Source organism: Hevea brasiliensis, chromosome 11 (assembly GCF_030052815.1).
Source record: "Hevea brasiliensis isolate MT/VB/25A 57/8 chromosome 11, ASM3005281v1, whole genome shotgun sequence".
In the NCBI taxonomy this organism is placed as follows: Eukaryota; Viridiplantae; Streptophyta; class Magnoliopsida; order Malpighiales; family Euphorbiaceae; genus Hevea; species Hevea brasiliensis.
In genome coordinates, this window is record NC_079503.1 from 1,054,346 (window position 1) to 1,073,838 (window position 19,493).

General features: G+C 36.4%; 2 protein-coding genes across 7 annotated transcripts; one reads left to right on the forward strand and one right to left on the reverse strand.

The window, feature by feature from the left end:
- Window positions 1-543: 543 nt before the first annotated feature.
- On the reverse strand, window positions 544-4,676 carry LOC110673900 (transmembrane 9 superfamily member 8). Its single transcript, XM_021837130.2, has 7 exons — window positions 4,404-4,676; window positions 3,059-3,223; window positions 2,866-2,975; window positions 2,658-2,766; window positions 2,461-2,573; window positions 2,220-2,373; window positions 544-1,884 (listed from the first exon to the last, which is right to left on the reverse strand). The coding sequence occupies exons 1-7, from the start codon at window positions 4,524-4,526 to the stop codon at window positions 727-729; spliced, it is 1,932 nt and encodes a 643-aa protein (XP_021692822.2). The 5' UTR covers window positions 4,527-4,676; the 3' UTR covers window positions 544-726.
- A 4,753-nt stretch (window positions 4,677-9,429) lies between these two features.
- Window positions 9,430-15,698, forward strand: LOC110673895 (BTB/POZ domain-containing protein NPY1-like). 6 transcript variants are annotated; one of them, XM_058129576.1, is made up of 5 exons: window positions 9,430-10,426; window positions 11,977-12,029; window positions 13,069-13,162; window positions 13,256-14,241; window positions 14,849-15,698. In XM_058129576.1, exons 1-5 carry the CDS (start codon window positions 10,396-10,398, stop codon window positions 15,386-15,388), a joined length of 1,704 nt encoding a protein of 567 aa, XP_057985559.1. In that variant the 5' UTR covers window positions 9,430-10,395; the 3' UTR covers window positions 15,389-15,698. The 6 variants fall into 6 exon arrangements, with proteins under 6 accessions (XP_057985559.1, XP_057985558.1, XP_057985556.1 ...); XM_058129575.1 differs by lacking the exon at window positions 11,977-12,029 and adding an exon at window positions 12,030-12,099; XM_058129573.1 differs by having other exon boundaries at window positions 11,977-12,099; window positions 13,069-14,241.
- Window positions 15,699-19,493: the final 3,795 nt, after the last annotated feature.

A 19,493-nucleotide genomic window follows, 5' to 3' on the forward strand; every position in this document is an offset into this window, starting at 1 on the left:
TTAATCTAAGCCACGGTGGATTTAGGACCTTATCCCCTGAGATTAACCAACACTATGACTACAAATAGGAATCTGGTGTTGGCATTTCAATGGTTATCCTTGCTCAGCGATTCTCACAACTTCCATTCTTGTCCAAGGGGCAAGGGAAGGCGTAGAAGAGACAAAACCAGTCGTTGGACCTGTAGGGCGAAACCATTTTTGACCACGTTAATCTTAGGCTTCACCACAGGAATGGAGCATGGTGATTTCTTGCACACCGATCATGAGAAAAGCACAGAATTGCTGAATTTCTTATAACAGTATTTTCCCGGTTCCTTTTGTTGCTTCCATTAAGGTAAAATGTCAGATATATATATATATATATATATATATATATATATATATATATATATATATATATAACAGGCATTTGGAGTGAGCATGCGAATGTGCGTGTGAATCTTCTCTAGGTTTTAACAGGATCAAATAAATCCACAGATATCCTAAATTTTCATCGACTAACACCCAATACAAGACTAACAATCAAATGGAAGCATTACAAGCTTACTAACGAACTATATATTTAAGAAAAAGATCATTCTTCAACAGTAAGTAAGATAAAGGACTATAACATCAGAATCATCTGTCTCCATTCAAAAATGCACAAAAATGTTTACATCTAATAACATAATTATCTACTATCTTTGAATCTTACCCTGTTTTGATGGAGAGAAGGAACAGCCAGAATTAATCAATTTTCACTGATGAATAGATGAGCCTTGTGAACCAAAAGCACGCATAAAACCCAATGGTGCCAGTTAACACAAAAAATGCATACGATGCAATTAGCATGTATCCGAAGTATAACACCCCAGAAACGAACTTCGTTATTTCGAGCTTTGTGAAGAAGTAGAATGTTGCATAAAGGAAGAGATATAATGCAGAGGAGCCAGATGTAAGATATGACCTCCACCACCACAGGTAGTCCTCACTGCACAACTGGAAGTAGCAAAGCACCACAGTTATTTCAGCACAAGTGACAATGAGGATAATGAATACTAGGAAGAGGAAGCCAAAGATATAGTAAAACTGATTCAGCCAGATTGAGGTGAGGATGAAGAAGAGCTCAATGAAAACAGCTCCAAAAGGAAGTATTCCTCCAATTAGAATGGAGAAGGCTGGGTTCATGTACCAAGCCTGCTCTGGAATCTGTCTCGGAATTTTATTTGTCTTCACAAGATCCTCAATTGCCGGTTTCCTGAACCCAATATAACTTCCTACAAACACAAGTGGAACAGAAATCCCAAACCATAAAAATATTAGAGCAAACATTGTCCCAAATGGCACAGCCCCAGATGATTTCTGGCCCCAGATAAGAGCATTTAAGACGAAGAAAATGGCAGAGACGATTCCTGGGAACATAATAGCAGTCCTGAAAGCAGTTCTCTTCCATTCTGTTCCTTTAAACATTTTGTACAAACGAGCAGAGGCATAACCAGCAAAAAGGCCCATAAAAACCCAGAGCAAGAGCATGGCAGTCATAAGACCACCTCGGTTTGATGGAGACAGGAACCCTAGAATTGCAAAGATCATGGTAACAAGGGTCATTCCAAAAAATTGAACACCTGTTCCAACATAGACACAGAGTAAATCAGAATTTGATGGGGGCCTGAAAACATCTCCATGGACAAGCTTCCATCCAGTCTCTTCCTGGGCTTCTTCCTGTGTCTCCAATTCATTGTACTTGGATATATCACGGTAAAGCGTGCGAAGCATAATCATTGCCACCATGCCCGATAGAAACAGGACGATCATCAATGAATTAACAATTGAGAACCAATGAATTTGGTCATCACTCATTAAAAGATAGGTATCCCATCTAGATGCCCACTTCACATCACTCTCCTGAGGCACACAAGAGTAAGACAGTAAGAAGAACAGTCACACCTCACAGATAAGAAAGCAAAATATATCACTTCTATATTCCAATGATATTATGGTCGAGAGATGGGAGGAAAAAAAGAAGAAGAAGAAGAAGAAGAGAGAACAGAGAGAAAGGGAGGAGGAAGCAGAAGGGAAATTGGAGCTATTTTCCAACATCCTAAATTCTAATCAAACTATGGGGTTTATACATCCTTTAGTTGTTGATCATCCCTTCCTATTCATATGATAGATGCTCAAGAAGTTAAATAGAAACCAGTGACACCAAACAAAAGTTGCAGTTTTATGCAAGAACTCACCTGGAATTCAACATCGTATGTGAAAATAACTTCTTTTTTCCCTTCAACTTCTTGAGGAGTGTTTGAATTAACAACTGTGTGCTTTGCATGGGGGTCACAGGTTGTTAAACGAGTTTTCTCATCATTCCATTTTCCTTCATATTCATGCTTAACGCTGTATGAATCAAATAAACAAATATTACTACCATAAAACATAGAATGCCAACATTTCATATAATATGCATGATCCTGAATATCAGACCTCAATGGTTTAACTTCAAATCCAACAATTCTTGCAGAGTCAGTTTGCAAATCTCTATGAAACTTGACAGTGAATGCCAAATGATTGTGGATAAAATACTTTTCCTCCTTGCTCTGCATATAGTTTCAAGTAAGCAAAAGCAAAAACCAATCTACCAACAACAAAATGCAAATGGAGTTTGAAGTGCAACGATATACCCCACTATATTGGCCTTTAAGACCAACATGAAACCCGAGCTGATACACAGTAGGAGATTCCTGATCCAACCTTTGTCTTGGAACCACAAGAGGAAGGTTATCAAGGATCCTATATCATGCATGTGAAAACAATTACAGGATGAACTTTGAATGAATTTCCGCAACTATTGGCACATATCTTATATGGTATAGAAAAGATGTTTCATACATGTTCACCCGATACTCATCATCAATCTTCTCTTTAAACTCCTTTACAGTTTTGGCATCAAATTTAACACGGCAAACAATATTGCACATCTTTGGCTCCCGCATTTTGAACTACAATGATTCAACATAACAGCAAAATCAGTACAAACACATTAAAAAATTGGCCAAGATCCACACAAGATAACATAACTGACCACAAAGGGGGAATTTTCAATACGGTCACCACGAAGCACTTCCCCAAGATTCTCTGCACTGTCCAAAATCTTGGATGGGCGACAATAAGGAAGAGAATAGTATGAGTAAGGAAGCTGTGTTTTTGTAGAGGTCAATTTGTTCACTTTCACTTTCAACTCATCTCCCTGCATTTTATGAGGAAAAGAAACAACCAAATAGACAAACAAATGCAGAGTGAGTTAGCCATATCTTAACGATTTTCCACACTTGGCATAATTTCGAAATGTATAGTATACTCCATTTTCTGGTTTGAAAAACAATAGTATAATATTATAATAGTAATAATTTAGACAACATATTATTGAGAAGAATAATGTAACTAGAGTTCAGTAGACCTTTTTAGATGACCCCATTGCACCAAAAGACTCAATACCATCAATGTTAATTACTTTTGTAAGCCATAGAAAAATCACATTAGATACATTAATACAAGGTAAATAATTCTTTGCACAAATATGGTTTTTTGAGTGAGAATGTAAATGCATCAAAGACTGCAACTGAAATCCAACCTTATGGTAAATCATACATGAGCAAAACCAAGTAACAAATCAATGTAAATATCCAGCAAAGTAAGGATTGAGTTGTATAGCCAGTGATGCTAGGAGACCATTTCCAGAACATTTCATAAACATACAATTCAGCAATGCCCAAATCTCACAAATTGGGCATCTAAATTGTAATTAGTTAGAATTAAGGCAAGCGTATTATGTGGCTCAGTATGACCTCCAAGCTAGTTAAATTGAAAAAGGTATATCAAGCATTTTCGATTTTCAATCCTTCATGAATTATGATAACAGAAAAAAAAAGAAACCACGATCTAACGAATATAGTAGCTACAATGGTGAACAAGAAATGCTCGATTCAAAGAGCTAGCTTTAATTGCTTGGATCTTAAGAATTTTATGATAAATATCCACCGAATAGCTAATAACATAATGCAGGAAGATAATATAGTTCCATATTACACAAACATTTCAATCAATTTCTCGTCTTCTTCACGAATCTAATATCACTCTCAGAATTAATCGTATTCAGTGATTTAGTCTTTAAAACACAGGTGAGAATGCACAAGCAAAAGAAATCGAAACATAAATACATTTGATCACTACAATATCACGCAAATCGAACAGAATAACGCACTAATTCTTCAAATTTCCTCTAGTTTCCTTCATTTTATCAACATCCAAACAGAAATTAAGTAAAACCAGAAATCACAATTAAAACAATAACCAGATCCAAAAAAACAAGTGCAGATCGAGTCGATTTGTGTTTCGTGTTCAAATCCATAATAATAAAAGACGCTCACCTTGACGAAATCCTCAGGAGCGACGCCAGGAAGATAGAAGCAGTGAGCGCCATGGAACAGAAGCGCGAGAATTGCACAGATCGTCGCTAATGGAGGTAAAGATCTTCCTCCTCGAGGCTCCATGGCGTTTTCTGCAAATTAGGAAGATAGAGATAAAAAGAGGAAGAAGCTAGATCTAGAGTGGTGGTTTTGTCTGTTGCGCGATTGATAAATAGAGAGGATGCATTATAATAAGAGGCGGGTCAACAAGGTTGATGAAAAAATGAAGCTCATGGGTCGGGAAATGGGAGTAGATCCGGTCCTCGTTTTGGTCAGGTTGATTTGGGTACGATAAGCACCAGTGCTCTATCCATGTCTTGACACGTATACATTTTTCAGTGCACATCTGGGATAGGATCCAGATTAATCTTTTTCTTTTTTTTTAAATGAGACCATTATAGAATAATTTAATCCTCAAATATATTAACATTAGGAAATTGGGGTGCTAAACGTAGATATCTCTCAAAATTTTTAATGAAAGTTTTATGATTAAAATAATTAAAATATAATAATATAATAAAAATATTATTAAAAATATGAAATCATTTGAAGTTACTTTCATCTTATTATTATTTTCATCATTTTAAATATTAAAATTTTATATATCATCTAATATATTAAAAAAATATAATATATTTAAATATTATCTTTATTTATTAATATTAATGTTATTCTTAAAAATAATATTAATAATATAAAAAAATTATAAGTATAGTGAAAAAATAAAGTTATATATATGTTCCCAAACGCCTAACCCCAGGTGCCATACTTGGCTTCTCCGCTCTTTCTCTTTGGTGCTCTCTCTCTGCAGGCGGTCTAAATTAGAACTGAGGCATTGATGTTCATTAGCTTTCTCCGTTGTTCCGCTATTCCATAAATTGCAGGCCATTCCTTTTATGGGTCACTGAAATCGAAATTCGAAGCCAAGATAAAAGGCTTAGCACGTGTCCATCCACTCACTTGCCAATGGTAAAAAGAGCCATAATTGTCGGTGTTCTTACTTAACCCCCCACTTGCAGCTTGAAGCATGTGCCTAGGTTTATTGAGAAAACAAAGCATTTGCAATTGAAGGGAATCCTAGAAATTGTATGCATTAGCATTAACATTAATCGGCAGGTTTGATTTCAGAAATTTAAGAGAACAATATCCATAAAAAATAACACCTTATTCTTAATATTGATTTTTTTTTTCTAGTTAATGGCCCAACAGCAACATGAAACACGTCCAAGTGGAATGTAGAAGCCCAAGAAAGTTTATTTACATTGTTATTGGGCTTTCGAGTTTGTGTTTAATAACAAGGTAAGGACCTTGATACACATAATTAAGAGGGGAGATGGGGTCAAGATTGGTGTCTGCGCGCGCGCTCGCAGTTGGCTGGTTGCTTTTCAATTCTCAAGCTGAGAGCTGCACAAGAACTGTAAAGTGAAAGTGTAATATTCAATTGCTCATGCCTCCATTGGCAGTTCACACTTCACATCATGTTGGGGATGGGTGTGGTTGTGAGATTTCTGTATGATCATTGTCGTTTTCTTCATAGATTTCAATTTAGGATTGGCAATCGGGACAAGCATCAGGGATTACTTGCACCGAAAGCTCTTTCAAGATTTTTTTTTTCCTTCGATTACTATTCTAAATACGATTTCAGTATTACCGAATCAAAATCAACCCCGGTAAGGACAAGTCTAACCCAGTCTTGAATTGTCGTTTTCTTCATATATATACTTCCCTTCATGATTGGCACTCGGCACTAGCAGCAATGGAGATTGCTTATATCAAAAACTACTAAGACTTTTTTTTTTTTTTCCTCATGTTCTGAATGCAATTTCAATATTATTGAATCAATATCAGCCCAATAAAGACCAGCCTAACCCAGTCCTGAATGGAAATTCACTACAAGTTTTATTCATAAATTGGGAAACCATTTAGCTATTAGTGAGTTGCCACAATTGTCGACCAACACAGGATCATATGGGCATCATGTAAAAAGAAACGGAAAAGTGGGAAGAGAAAAAGAGAATGAAAGAAAGTAAGAATGTAGGAGATGTATTATTTGACCTTAAGACGAGGGTGTTCCCATACAAAAATATTTTGTATTATAATCAAACAAATAGAGGGAATATATAGGGGGGGCAAAGGAGAGTAATGAGAGCAAGTAGTTATTACAATCATGTCGAGCTTTAGGAGCATAAAACCTGGAGAGAATCTACAAGTGGTAACCCCAAAACAAAACCCATCACTGAAAAAATGTGGACTTATTCAAAAATCATAGAGAGAGGGTTGGGCATAAAGGAAGCTAGATGGTCCCCCTCCCCCCCCACGTTGGCCTTTTTGCTAAGGTAAAGCCCATGCATACCATACCCATTATAAGCTTTTGGGTCCCTCCATCATTCCCATCATCATTTATTTATCATGGTTTATGCTCACGCCTAATTTCAACTATAATTTTTCCCTTAAGAGTCACACATGGGGATCATTTAACTGGGTCTTGCTTTTTGACAAATTATACACCATGTGCTGTCCTGGTTGTTAAAACAGGATCCCCCCTTTCCTTACTGGGCCACCCTCTCCCTCTCTCTTCCAAAACATAAACATAAATAAATATAAGTTAGTAACTTAATAATTTTTAGCTTAAAAGTCAATTAAAATGTTTAAATTATTTTATAAATTAAATTATTTAATTTAAAAATATAGTAATTAAATTATAAATTTATTAAGTCTCAGGGACTATATTTAATTCAAGCATTATTAAACGCTTTCTTACATATCAAATACCCCACATTATTGGGTAAAAAAAGTAGAGAAGCGGTTTAATTGGACAATGAAGAGGCAGCTGTAAAGGATAATGACATGGTGGAGAGAGAGAAGGCATTGGTCCAAATTATTAATTGGGCAATTAAGAGGCATGAATACAACATGCAGAGTCTAAAAAGGTCCCTCTCATCCTCACGTATAGCTATGGACCAATCAACCCTTTTCATATTTGTAGTAGAAATATCAAATATGGCAATGCCAAGATTGATCTTGCATGAACTAATTAGTTCCTAAATAATGTAAAGCACTTGATTGATTGTGTTTTAGCCCAATTAGAGTTGAAATACAAATCCTTTTTTATACTAATGGGACTCTTCTTTACTGTTTAAAATTGTCCCCTAATTGAAACACTCCTGGTTATTGACTGTTGTTTGGTGGTGGTCCTGCTTCAATATTTCTGCCTAAGGATTTCCATAACTATCACACACATGTATATCTCTTTCTATAACTATCATGCATATGTACGTGTTTATCCATAAGATTATGTTAATTATAGAGAAGAGAATATAGTGAAAATATGATAAAATCACGTTCAATACCTTTCATAATTAATATAGCTAACTTTTATTTGACAGGTTAGATTAAATTCAATTATAAGTCAGTTTTAAATTAAAACTAAATAATCGTGTTTGATTCAAATTATGAATGAATTAGACTGAAATTGATATAAAATTATCAAATTTTATTACGAGCTAAGCTCAAATTAAAAAAAAATAATCTAAATAAATTTTGGATGATTAGATTTAAATCGGATTAAATTGATCCAATGTCATATTTAAATTGAAACTAAAACTAAAAAAGAAGTATCAATTTCAATTTTCGAGCTGATTTAAACTTTCTATTATTAATAAGCATTTATCTTAATGATTTTGTTTCTCATAATATAATTATTTATGCACATTTTGCGCTTGCCCATGTTGACAAACTATGCTAATTTCACTTTTACTATGTATATGATAATAACCAAAGACATAAACTTTATGTTATTCACCCTAGGATTCTTATCTTCCTTTTTCTGCTTTTTATTTATTAATAATTAATTATTATTTGTGTAAATGTTCTAAACCAAGCAAAACACTTTAGAACAGATTACGCATCCAAAGTCCAATAAAAAAAACTTGCATCATATACACAAATCAAAAGAAATTTTAGCCAATAGAATTAGTCAAATTAATAAAAATAAAAACTCCTTTCTTTATCAATTAGAGCTAAAAATATATTAAAAAAAATAATATTGTATATATATTATATATAAATGGCACATCACATGCATGAGAGTAGGGTAGCTTTGTTTAATTAATGTGGATAGTTGTTGTGGGCGCAGTCCCATATTGTAATCAAATTTGCAATTAAAATATAACTTGATTATGATGTTTTTTTATATTTAATCATTCTTTATTGAAATTTAATATCTTGTATTTTAGGATGTCTGAATTATACGTCGATGTATATATAAAATTAGTATTGAATTAGTTACTGGGTAAATGTTAGCGTTGGGACGTTGAAGTTGGAGAACTAATCCCGTCACAATCATCAATATTGTAGCCATTTTTGTAGAAATGGTTTAAGAAAGCCAAGTCAGGCAATGGCATGTCTTTTTTTTTTTTTTTTTTTTTTTTTGAGGAGGAGGATCGAACTGAGGACATGGCTTTAAGTTCATTATAACCTTGCTACTGGCCAAAGCCAGGCAGGCAGGCAATTGTATGTTTGGAAGGAAGAAATTAAAGATTAACATGAATGGATAAAACAGATTTGGAGGATATTTTTGAGCTGCCAAAATTAGAATTCAAACTAGAATTAGTTATAAAATCTTTGTTCTTTCCGTTCAAACACACTGTAAACACACAGTGAATCGAGAGAAAAAACCAAGAGGGAATCGAGAGAAAAGAAAGGGAAACTGGAATTCATACTTTTATTACCACAATGGACCATATTTGGAGTGGGCCTGTGAGAATTGGTTGGACCATATCTGAGCAGAATGGTTAAACCACGCCACAAAAAAATAACAGTTAGCGACGCAGGTTAAACGACGTCGATAGATAGTATGAAGGAAGCTAAAGCTACGCGTCATGATGAAGAAGACAACGCCAGTGGCATAAAAGATAATAGAAAAGAATCAGTGAGGGCAAAATTGGAAATAAAAGGGTGGCGTGATTTAACGGCATAAAAGCCCCAAGTACCCACCCTCCCCTCCCTATTCTCCCATACGCAGTTACGCACCACAATGTTCACACTCGATTTTTTCCCTCTCTCTTTCTTGAATTTTTTATTTTCCTGGAAAATTCAAGCCCAAGGGGAGACAAGTGCGTCAGAGACGAACCCGATCAACATTCATCTCGTACACATACAGAGGTAGGAAGAGAGAAGTCAAGAGTGTGTCATTGAGATTTGCGACGAGAGAGAAGATCTCGAGCAGATCAGGGTGATTTAAAGCAGAGGCGGCGAGAATTTATTGATATGATATGAGAGCTTTTTAGAGAGAGATTAACGCCGCTGGCAACTCTCTCTCTATCCTCTTTTCTTACCCATTTCTCTCTGACGCCATATTTTCATACTCTGACGCCATTTCTCCTTCCCTCCATGCAAGGCTGGTTTTTTTCTTTTAAGCTTTCCTGACTGTTTAATTATTATTTCTCGCTAGTTTTTCCACATCTACTTGATTTTCTTACTTGAATTTTTCCACTATTCTCTTTCTCTGGGTTCGGTTGAGGGCACCCACCATTGTTCTCTCTGGTTGGCTGTTGTGAGCGTAATCAGACATCAACGTGTCATTAAGGGGAGGAAATCAGTGGGGACAGCGTGAAATTCGAGGTGTTAGTGTGAAGGCAGAGGCTGTCTTTGTCCAATGTGTATTATGGTCTGCTGGTAGTGTGTTTCATAGGGAGGGACAGATAGAAATCTCCATAAGAACCCGCCATTTCGGGTCTGGGTTTTGAGATTGTGCCTGGCTGGAGAAACGTCTCCAAATTTGTCATCTGATAAATAGGGAAAATTGGTGCTGTGGTGGTATGGGCAGTTTCAGACAATACAGTGGCTTAGTTTGTATACTTTTGTGAAGGTTCTATTGTGGTTTTTGGCTATTCGTTAGGGTAATTTGGGGATAGAAAAAAAATGAAGTTTATGAAGTTGGGGTCGAAGCCTGATGCGTTTCAAGCAGAAGGCAAATCCATCAGGTGAGAGAATTTTGCATTTTTTTTTTTTTAAACTTTTATGCCAAAACTGACAAGCTCAAGCCTTGTTTTTATTTAGTATGCTTTCTGCACCTTTCATTTCATTTTGGTTCTGTTTTGGGTTAGTTATGCTTGTTAATCGTTGGTCTATGTTGTGCTTTTTGTGGAATATGATGTGTCTTTTCGGTGTTAAACTCGAAGGGTTCTCTTTTATTATCTCATGGAATGTTGCTAAATAAAGCATTACTAATTTTAACCCTCTAACGTAAAGGATTAAACACTGTATTTTCTAAAAATTTTGTGCTCTTGCCTAGTACGTTTAGGCTCTGAGGTTGCCTATTCTCCCCTGCTGCTATTATTACTGCCAGTACTACTAGAGGGAGCGGAGCCGCGGGGTGGTTGTTGTTTGGGTGGTGTGATGTTGGTGGGGGCGCGGAGGAGGTGCTAAAGGGTGGTCCTGCAATTGAGTTGTCCCTTTTGGGTGAGTGAATTGGTGGTCCAAATATGTTCATGTCATGTTTCTTGCTGTGCCTTACAGTTCCTTATCTTCAAAGGAGTTTGATTAGGGACCGTACTCTTCTTTAATTCTTTGGGAGAAAATGGAGGGGCATGGTGGTGTAGGGTTGTTGAGAAATATATTTTTTTGGTATCTACCAGGTTATTAAGTTTTGTGCATCGAGATGTCCTGGGCCAATAGCCGATCTTTATGTTCACTCTCTTACATAGGCCTTGCGTGGATAAATAATTTTATCCTGGTGTGCTCCGGGGGTCAAATGGAAAAATGTAATTTCTTTAACATTAGGTATATCACATTGAATTTTAAAAAATGGAATTTTTAGACATTTTGGCAAAAGACTAGCATCACTTCTTAATATGCTAGCTGCATAATAAAATGCCAAGCTGAAAGAAAGCTAGGTTGATATTTGCCTGGGTAATATTGAAAGCATGCATGATAGTTGCACTTGGCACCTATTCTGTTGGATGTGGACATCTAGGCTGCATAATTCTAAGAATTTAACTTTTCTGAGATTATGGATCTATTTGTTTCTCTTGCACATGAACTCGAGGTTTTTCTTTTGTGGATGTCTTTGCTAGTTCTACAATGTTTCTTAGCAGCAAATATAGCTACTAATTTGCTGAATGAACTTGCTGGTAAGAGAATTCTTGACCAAACATCCACTTAACTTGCTGGCAAGAAGGCTGATCATTGCCATCTAGTTTACTGTCTCTAGACTGCAATTTCATCTCTTTAAACAGTTTTTCTTTTCTTTTCTTTCTCTTTTTTTTAAAAAAAAAGCTTTTGCATGTATTTTGTGGTCATAATATATGTATACTGAGTTCATTTTGAATTTGAAAAAATTTCTTCCAATAGTCAAGATCAATTATCAAGTTCTTAAAGTAAATTTATAATTACCTGAGTTTCCTGAAACATGGAAGTTTTATTGGACTGCTTAAAGAACCAGAAAACTACTTTCTCATTATTTTCTTCCTCTGTGGCTCTATGCCATGATAACTTACAGTTTATTAGTGCATTTATTGCTTGCCCTTTGCAGGCAGGATGCTGTTTCCATTGTATGAACTCATCGTGATCAATGTGCTCATGCAGGTATGTGTCATCTGAGCTGGCTACAGATGTCAACATAAATGTTGGTGAAGTTAAGTTTTACCTCCACAAGGTACAGTCTTGTATCATTGGTGTTAACATAACAGTTAGTTTTAGTGGTTTATATTCATATGAAACCAGTGAAGTGTCTGTATTCCTTTGAAGACCCATGAACATGTTCAAGTCTTTAGAGATCTAGGTAAAAAAAAAATAAAGTATATTCATTCTTTTGAAGTCTTGTGTTTATTGCCTAATTACAAGCATGGGGATATTGCTTTATGCAACCAGTAAATCATGATGTTACTGAATTTTAATACAGGTGGATGCATTTGACATGTTTGTTGGTTCTTAAAAGTGGCAAATGATACTCAAGATTAAGTTGTTGCAATTTCATAAACAAAAACGTATCCAGGCATTTTGGAGTTTGTTATCATTGTTTCTTTTAATATTACGAAAGGAAATTGCATGTTGGATTTTAGATTATTTCAGTTAGTAAGAACAGAGTAGTTGGCCAAATGGATAGCAGATATGTTCATATTCGATTCTGACTTTTCTTGTGATCTAGCTCCCATTAAATTGCCTTCTAAATGTGCTATATATTTGTACAAACATAAAATCAAATGAGTTATTTAATCCTTGAAGTTTGATCATGTGCCTCTTTTATTTTTTTTGGACTATCTGGTTTATATGCCCGCATAAGTGGTGAGCATTTTCTTTGCACTCGATGTTTGGTTTTACAAAGTTTTGAAGTACTGGCCTAGGATTGGTAACCTTTAAGAATGCTTTTGGCCTCACTAAATGTGCATAAGAAATGGGTCTTGCCATATCTGATGTGGTGCTAAAGTTAATAGACGCAATTAGAATCTTTCTTATTTTGTATATCCTTTTTTTGAAATTTTAGCTGTTTAATAAGGTGTCAAATACTTGGTCAGTGGTACATCACCCAACTTGAATTATGTCTTTCTTTTTTATTTTTTATTTTTGAATTTCTTTTTTTTTCTATAATCTCAAGATGGTTTGTTGCTGTAATATGCCTGTGCAGTTTCCTATCTTGTCAAAAAGTAATCGCTTGCAAAAACTAGTGTTGAAAGCTAATGAGGAGAATTCTGATGAAATTAATATGCTTGATTTTCCTGGTGGGCCAAAGGCTTTTGAAATTTGTGCTAAATTCTGCTACGGAATGACTGTTACTCTCAATGCTTACAATGTAGTAGCTGCTCGTTGTGCAGCTGAGTACCTTGAGATGACTGAGGATATTGAACGAGGGAACCTTATTTTCAAAATTGAGGTATTTCTGAACTCCAGTATTTTCCGAAGCTGGAAGGATTCCATCATTGTTCTTCAAACCACGAAATCTCTTCTGCCTTGGTCTGAAGATCTGAAGATTGTGGGAAGATGCATAGATTCTATTGCGTCTAAAACCTCTGTGGATCCTGCAAACATTACTTGGTCATACACATATAATAGAAAGTTATCAGTGCCTGATAAAATAGTTGAAGATGGTATTAAGTTTCGAGAGAAAATTGAATCTGTTCCAAGGGATTGGTGGGTTGAAGATATGTGTGAGCTGGATGTTGATCTCTACAAGCGAGTTATGATTTCTGTTAAATCAAAGGGAAGAATGGATGGTACAGTTATTGGGGAGGCACTGAAAACTTATGCAGTCAGATGGTTGCCAGATACATTTGATGAAATGGTTTCTGATGGTTGTACTTGGAAGTACAAATATCTGGTGGAAACACTGGTTTGTTTATTGCCTTCGGACAAGGGTGTAGGCTGTCCATGTAGTTTATTGCTGAAATTGTTGAAAATTGCCATATTTGTTGGAGTGGATGATTTGCCTAGGGAAGATTTGGTAAAGAGAATCAGTTTAAAGTTGCATGAGGCCTCTGTTAACGACTTGCTGATCCCAGCACAGTCCCCTCAAACCACATTATATGATGTGGAATTGGTAAAATGCCTTGTGAATCGTTATATGACAAATGAGAAGTATAGTCAAGATTTGAGTGTTGAGAAGAATGACGATGATTTTGTTTTGTGGCATGGGCATGGATACGTGTTGGATGTTGGAAAAATAATTGATGGATATCTTTCAGAAATTGCAAATGACCCAAATCTCACCCTTGTCAGTTTTATTGACTTGTCACAATCTATTCCCGAGTCTGCTAGACCAACTCATGATGGACTGTACAAAGCCATTGACACCTATCTAAAGGTATTTGATTGTACATTTAGCTCCAATTCAATTTATGCTTCTTTTCAACTGTATAAACTCTTAGAAAACCCTGTTCTTGATGTGTGCTTACATCCACACTTTCAGGGTGTTCTCTGGTTCTCAATTTTATTTTTATGCTTGTAATTTGCACATTGTACATGGCTGTCTTTAGATTGGTGACACCAGTTGTTTAGGATGCCATGGGGCATTTCCAACTGGCACACATTGTGCCTGGGGATCTAAGATCTGCACAGAAAATAGTTCAACTATGATAAAGGGCTGGATAATGCACAAGGAAAAAAAGGGAGGGGGTGGGGGGGGGGGGGTGGGTGGGTTATAAGATTGGAGTGCGGTATCAGGAAAAAAGAATTTTCTAGATTTAGCAGTTTCATCATGTTTCCCATGTGAGAGATCTTTAATACTATATATATATATATATATATATATATATATATATATATATATATATATATATTTATTTCTTTTTGCTGTTTGACTGGAAGCAAACAACTGTATATAAATGCTCTTTTTCTTTTTTTCTTTTTTTCCCTAATTTGTTGAAGATAATAATTAATATGACGTACTGCCTGGGTTAATATGGGTTCAGGAGCATCCCAGTTTGACAAAGGCTGAAAGAAAGAAGATATGTGCACTGATGGATGTCAAGAAACTGACAACAGATGTATCAACGCATGCTGCACAGAATGAGCGGCTCCCGCTTCGTGTTGTGGTCCAAGTTTTATTTTTTGAGCAGGTCAGAGCAAGTGCTGGTGTTCAAGCTCTTAAAAACAATACACGTGATGCTTCAAATTCAATGACAAACACGGATGAAGAATGTGAGAAGACAGCAGCAGATGATAACAACTATCTCAAGAGACAGATGAGTAAACTGAAGATAAAAGATGAAGAATTCCAGAAAAACGGAAAACTGATGAAGAAAAACAGCAAGAACAACAAAAGTGGCATGCAGTTGCTGCCATCTCGATCAAGGAGAATATTTGACAAGTTGTGGGTCATCGTTAAAGGGCATGGAGAGAACAGAAGCTCAGAGACATCTGGGAGTTCACAGAGCGCAACATCAATGGTTCCAGGGGACACCAAGTCCTCTGGTTCATCCTCAAGACAAAGGAGACATTCTATCTCCTAAGAGAGGAATTCAAACTTCATCAGCAGTAAACCGTGAATGAAAACTAAAATCTGTTTCAAGTGTAAAAAGTGGTAGGATTTTTGTTTTAGTTGATAATGATGGGTTTATCTTTTTTATCTTTATCCTATCCGGAAAAATGTAATAATTTTTTTTCCTTTTTTATTGGGTTTTTTCGTGGGGGCTGGCTAGTGTCTAACATCTGTTGGTTCCATTATCAAGATTATATATGTCTAATGTGAATCACGTAGGTTATCCCAGAAATATTGAATATTGTTCATGTAGTAAAAGTTTTTGGGCTTCTTATTATGAATTCTGTTGTAAGCTCTGGCGAAGATTGATGTGTGCAGCTTCTGCTTTGCAGAGAGGCTGTTGCCAATGCTCAAACCCCTGGCTTTGAGATATTCAATTGTTGTTCTACATTAGCATGTCGTGCAACAATCTTACCAACAATTCATCTTCAAGAATAACGATTGGGATTTTTATGATGGCTTTTTCTTTGTGAACTCTGATTTACTTCTTGTAATTTGGTTAATGCGCAATCGCAAAATGTAAGAAAAGTCGGAGGAAGGATGAAGGGTTGCTAATTACATAAGGCCATGGAGATGGAGGTTCACACTGCTGCGGAAATGATAAAGAAAGAGAAGCAGACGCAAGACATTCAACGATTTGAAGAGCAAAATGAGACTCAAAAGACGAAGTTAGCATTGCACTTGCTCTGTTTCTCTTCACCAATATTTGCTTCATGACAGTAGCTGAATCAAACCTACCTCCTCTGCTTCACTGCGTTCTTTCCACCGGTAATTATCTTTTCTTTTTTCTGTTCACTCTGTTTGGTTAATATTCTTCTTATAGGCGATGTGCTCCGTTGGTTGGCTGGTAATTCAACCAAGAAATTGGATATTGTAGCTCAATACTGGCAGTTACTCGCACATCCTGATGATTCTCATTTCAGGGATTGTGGATATTCTAGAGACGACATGAAAAAGTTCAGAGCATTTGAAGGTTCGGCCGTTGATAGAGCCATAGAGGATGCCGCAGGTCGCAATGTTAGTATCATGTGTCTTTTCTATACATCTGTTTCCATATCAAGAAAATGTCATCGATCATAAAGAAAATTGCTGCTGTATTCGTTCAAAGAACGCACTGACCTTGCTTCAGGGAGGCCAAATGGGAATACTGTGGCCTTGTTGCTAAGGGAACGGTGGGGATCAGATATAGTCCATGACAAAGTTTGGATATCTTGTAACACCCTAATTTTTAAATTTACTATTTTGTGAGTAAATATTAATATTTTATTTTATTTAAAATTTAAAAAATTATTTTAAATTTTTCGGATTTTAGAAATCGAATTAGATTTTTCAAAAATATAAAACTTTGATGATTTTTAAAAATTAATTTAAAGATCACATAGTAAAACTAAAAATATATTTGGACTCTACGAATTTTTTTGAGTTTTCTAGAATTTTTTTGAAATTTTTGGGCATCGTTTTAGGTCCCAAGGCATAGTGAAAAAATTTAAAATTTTGTGTCTTGATTCAGACCGGCTGAATCGAACCGAATCGGATCGGACCGGTCGAATTGAACTGGTCAGCACCTTTTCTTCTTCTTCCGCGCGCGTCCCTGACCCCTCTTCCTCTCTCTCCCATTTTCTCTCTCCTCCCTCTTTCTCACGCTGCGCTGTCGCCCCCCAGCCCTCTCCACCTCGTCGGCGCGCCGTTTCAGTGCCTCCCCACGGCCAGCTAATGTCCCAGGGGCAGGAAAACGCGCGCGAAAACCCAACTGCGCACGCGCACTGTTTCAGCTTCCCGACCAAAATCCGGCCGATCCGGCCACCGTTTGGATCGGGTCTTGTATCAAATTTTATTTACACCTCGAGCGCTTTCCATAGACACCAAGAACACCAAAATTCATAGAGCAGTTTGCCCAATTTTTGTCCGGAAAGTTTTAGTCCATTTCAATTTTTGGGTTAGATTTCTCGCAAACCGTGAACCCCACAAGAAAACCGAGAGTACTAGAGCGCTCTACTTGTCGAGAGCTTCGCGGCAATATAAATTTCAAAATTTCCGATACCATTTTTCGGTGGGTCTCACGAAACTTCGTAGTGTTTTTTTGAGCATTAAATGAGCTTAGAAAATTCCATAAAAATTATATACTAACCCCCGTGTTGTGAGTTTCGTGTAGGTACTTTCAATTCGTGGAAATTCGACAGTTGCCCAGTTATGTGAATTTCCGGCCAAACAGACAGGCTAACGAAAAAGTCTTGGAATTGGGTCGAGATTTTGGCTACCCCACCGTTATCAGACGTCCCGAGCGCGTTCCCTAGGTCGGAATCGGCATAGGTAAACCCGAACCTTATTTTTTCTTAATTTTTTAGTGCTTGAATGGGATTAAAAATCCATAAAATATTCGTGGTAGTTCAAAAAATTATAATTCATTTTGCATTAGCTTAGTAATAATGCTAAGGACCGCGTGACAAAGTTTTAGAATTTTTAGAACTCATTTAGGTAGTTTTTGCAATAGGGTCAATTATAAGGACTAAACTATAATTTTACATATTGTGATTGATGACTGTTTGGATAGGCCCAGGAGGGGCTGTGTGATGTGATTGAGTTGTGGGTGTATGGTTTGTGGATATAGAAGTGCGTTTTAAACCCATTTGCGAGTTGGGTAAGTCCTAGGTATAGGGGAGACTCTGTCGGATTTTCGGTACGATTTAGGACATCTTTGGTCTTTTCTTAGTTTATATTAAGTCAAATTTATTAAATAATTATGATAAAAATTGTCAGGTGAGCCGGGACAGCTTTCCTCCTCTGCCTAGCCGCCACAGTGACTGCGGTTAAGTCTGTGAGTAAAATATTAATTTTAATTGTAATTTCGATTTTATTATATGTTCAAGCATGCCTATACATCACTTATAAATATGTATCTATGTAGTTAAACTCTAGGCACGTTTTATGTTGCATTCACAACTGTTAAAGTGCCATGGATGTTGCTTGTGGTAATTTTGAGCAGTGTGTTTGCGTGGCGTGCATGTGGTATGGTGTTGGATATGGACAGGACGGGTAGACACGGCTTAAGTTCTTCGCTGAGATCCAGTCCTACAGGATAGACACAGCTTGAGATCTTCGCTGGGACCCCTTTTTTGGTTTATTAAGAGAAAGTCCGGCTTGAGATCTTCGCTGGCAGAGATTGGATTAAGAGGCTGTATAGGGGATCAGCTCCCATATATGTATTGTTTGACAGTGTTAGGTGTGTGAGTGCTCCAAATTGCCTTTTTTTCTGTTATGATGTGAAAATATTGACGATGTTGCATTTCACTCCACATGGTGCATTAGTTTTAGATAGCTATAGAGATTATGGTTAAAATTAATATTTTACTCTCTAAGTCGAACGCTCGCTCCTGTTCATTATTTTTTCAGGAGGATTATTGTTGTGGTTAACCTGCTTTTCTTCTTCGCAGGTTAGCTATTAATATTTGTATAATTCTGTTAATTCCGAGAATTTCCGCATGTGTTAGAAATACTTATTTGATTTGGGTCTGTAATATAATTTGCTATATTAGACCTATAAACTTATTATATGCATTTATGTTGGACGAGATGAGGGAGTTGAGCTCCCATTTGACTTTATGTTATTATGAGTATGTGGAGAATGAGCTGAGCTCCCCAATTGATTATATATTGTATTTACAGGTCGGGTGAGTCAACAACTCCCCGTTAAAATGTTCATTTTATGATCGTACTATGTCCGGTTGAATTCTTGAAATTAGGCCTAAATGGCCTTAGAGTTGGGTTAAGGAATAGTTAGGCTTACTACGGGCTTCGGTAGTTTTAGGCTGGCTCAGGTCCTAGTGCCGGTCCAGCCCATAGGCTGAGTCATGACATATTTGATAATGCAGATGTGTATATTAGATCTGCAAACAATGATTAGAAATCTCTCAATCAGGTATATTAATTTCTTTGCTTAATTTAATCCTTAATGGGCTGCAAAAGACTGTAACTATTGTCAAACGATGACGCGTTAAGAAAGTTAGAATTTGTCTTGTTGGGTGTCGAAGCATAGTGAAAAGGGTTGATACGTATTTTAAGAACCCATGGAAACTTGC

Coding starts and splice junctions, on each gene's coding strand:
- LOC110673900 (XM_021837130.2), bottom strand. CDS start 4,526: ATGGAGCCTCGAGGAGGAAGATCTTTACCTCCATTAGCGACGATCTGT. Junction 2,976..3,058: donor TTGAAAATTCCCCCTTTGTG/GTCAGTTATGTT, acceptor GAATCATTGTAG/TTCAAAATGCGGGAGCCAAA. Junction 2,574..2,657: donor TTAAAGGCCAATATAGTGGG/GTATATCGTTGC, acceptor AACTATATGCAG/AGCAAGGAGGAAAAGTATTT.
- LOC110673895 (XM_058129572.1), top strand. CDS start 10,365: ATGAAGTTTATGAAGTTGGGGTCGAAGCCTGATGCGTTTCAAGCAGAA. Junction 12,100..13,068: donor TTAAGTTTTACCTCCACAAG/GTACAGTCTTGT, acceptor ATGCCTGTGCAG/TTTCCTATCTTGTCAAAAAG. Junction 14,242..14,848: donor CCATTGACACCTATCTAAAG/GTATTTGATTGT, acceptor ATATGGGTTCAG/GAGCATCCCAGTTTGACAAA.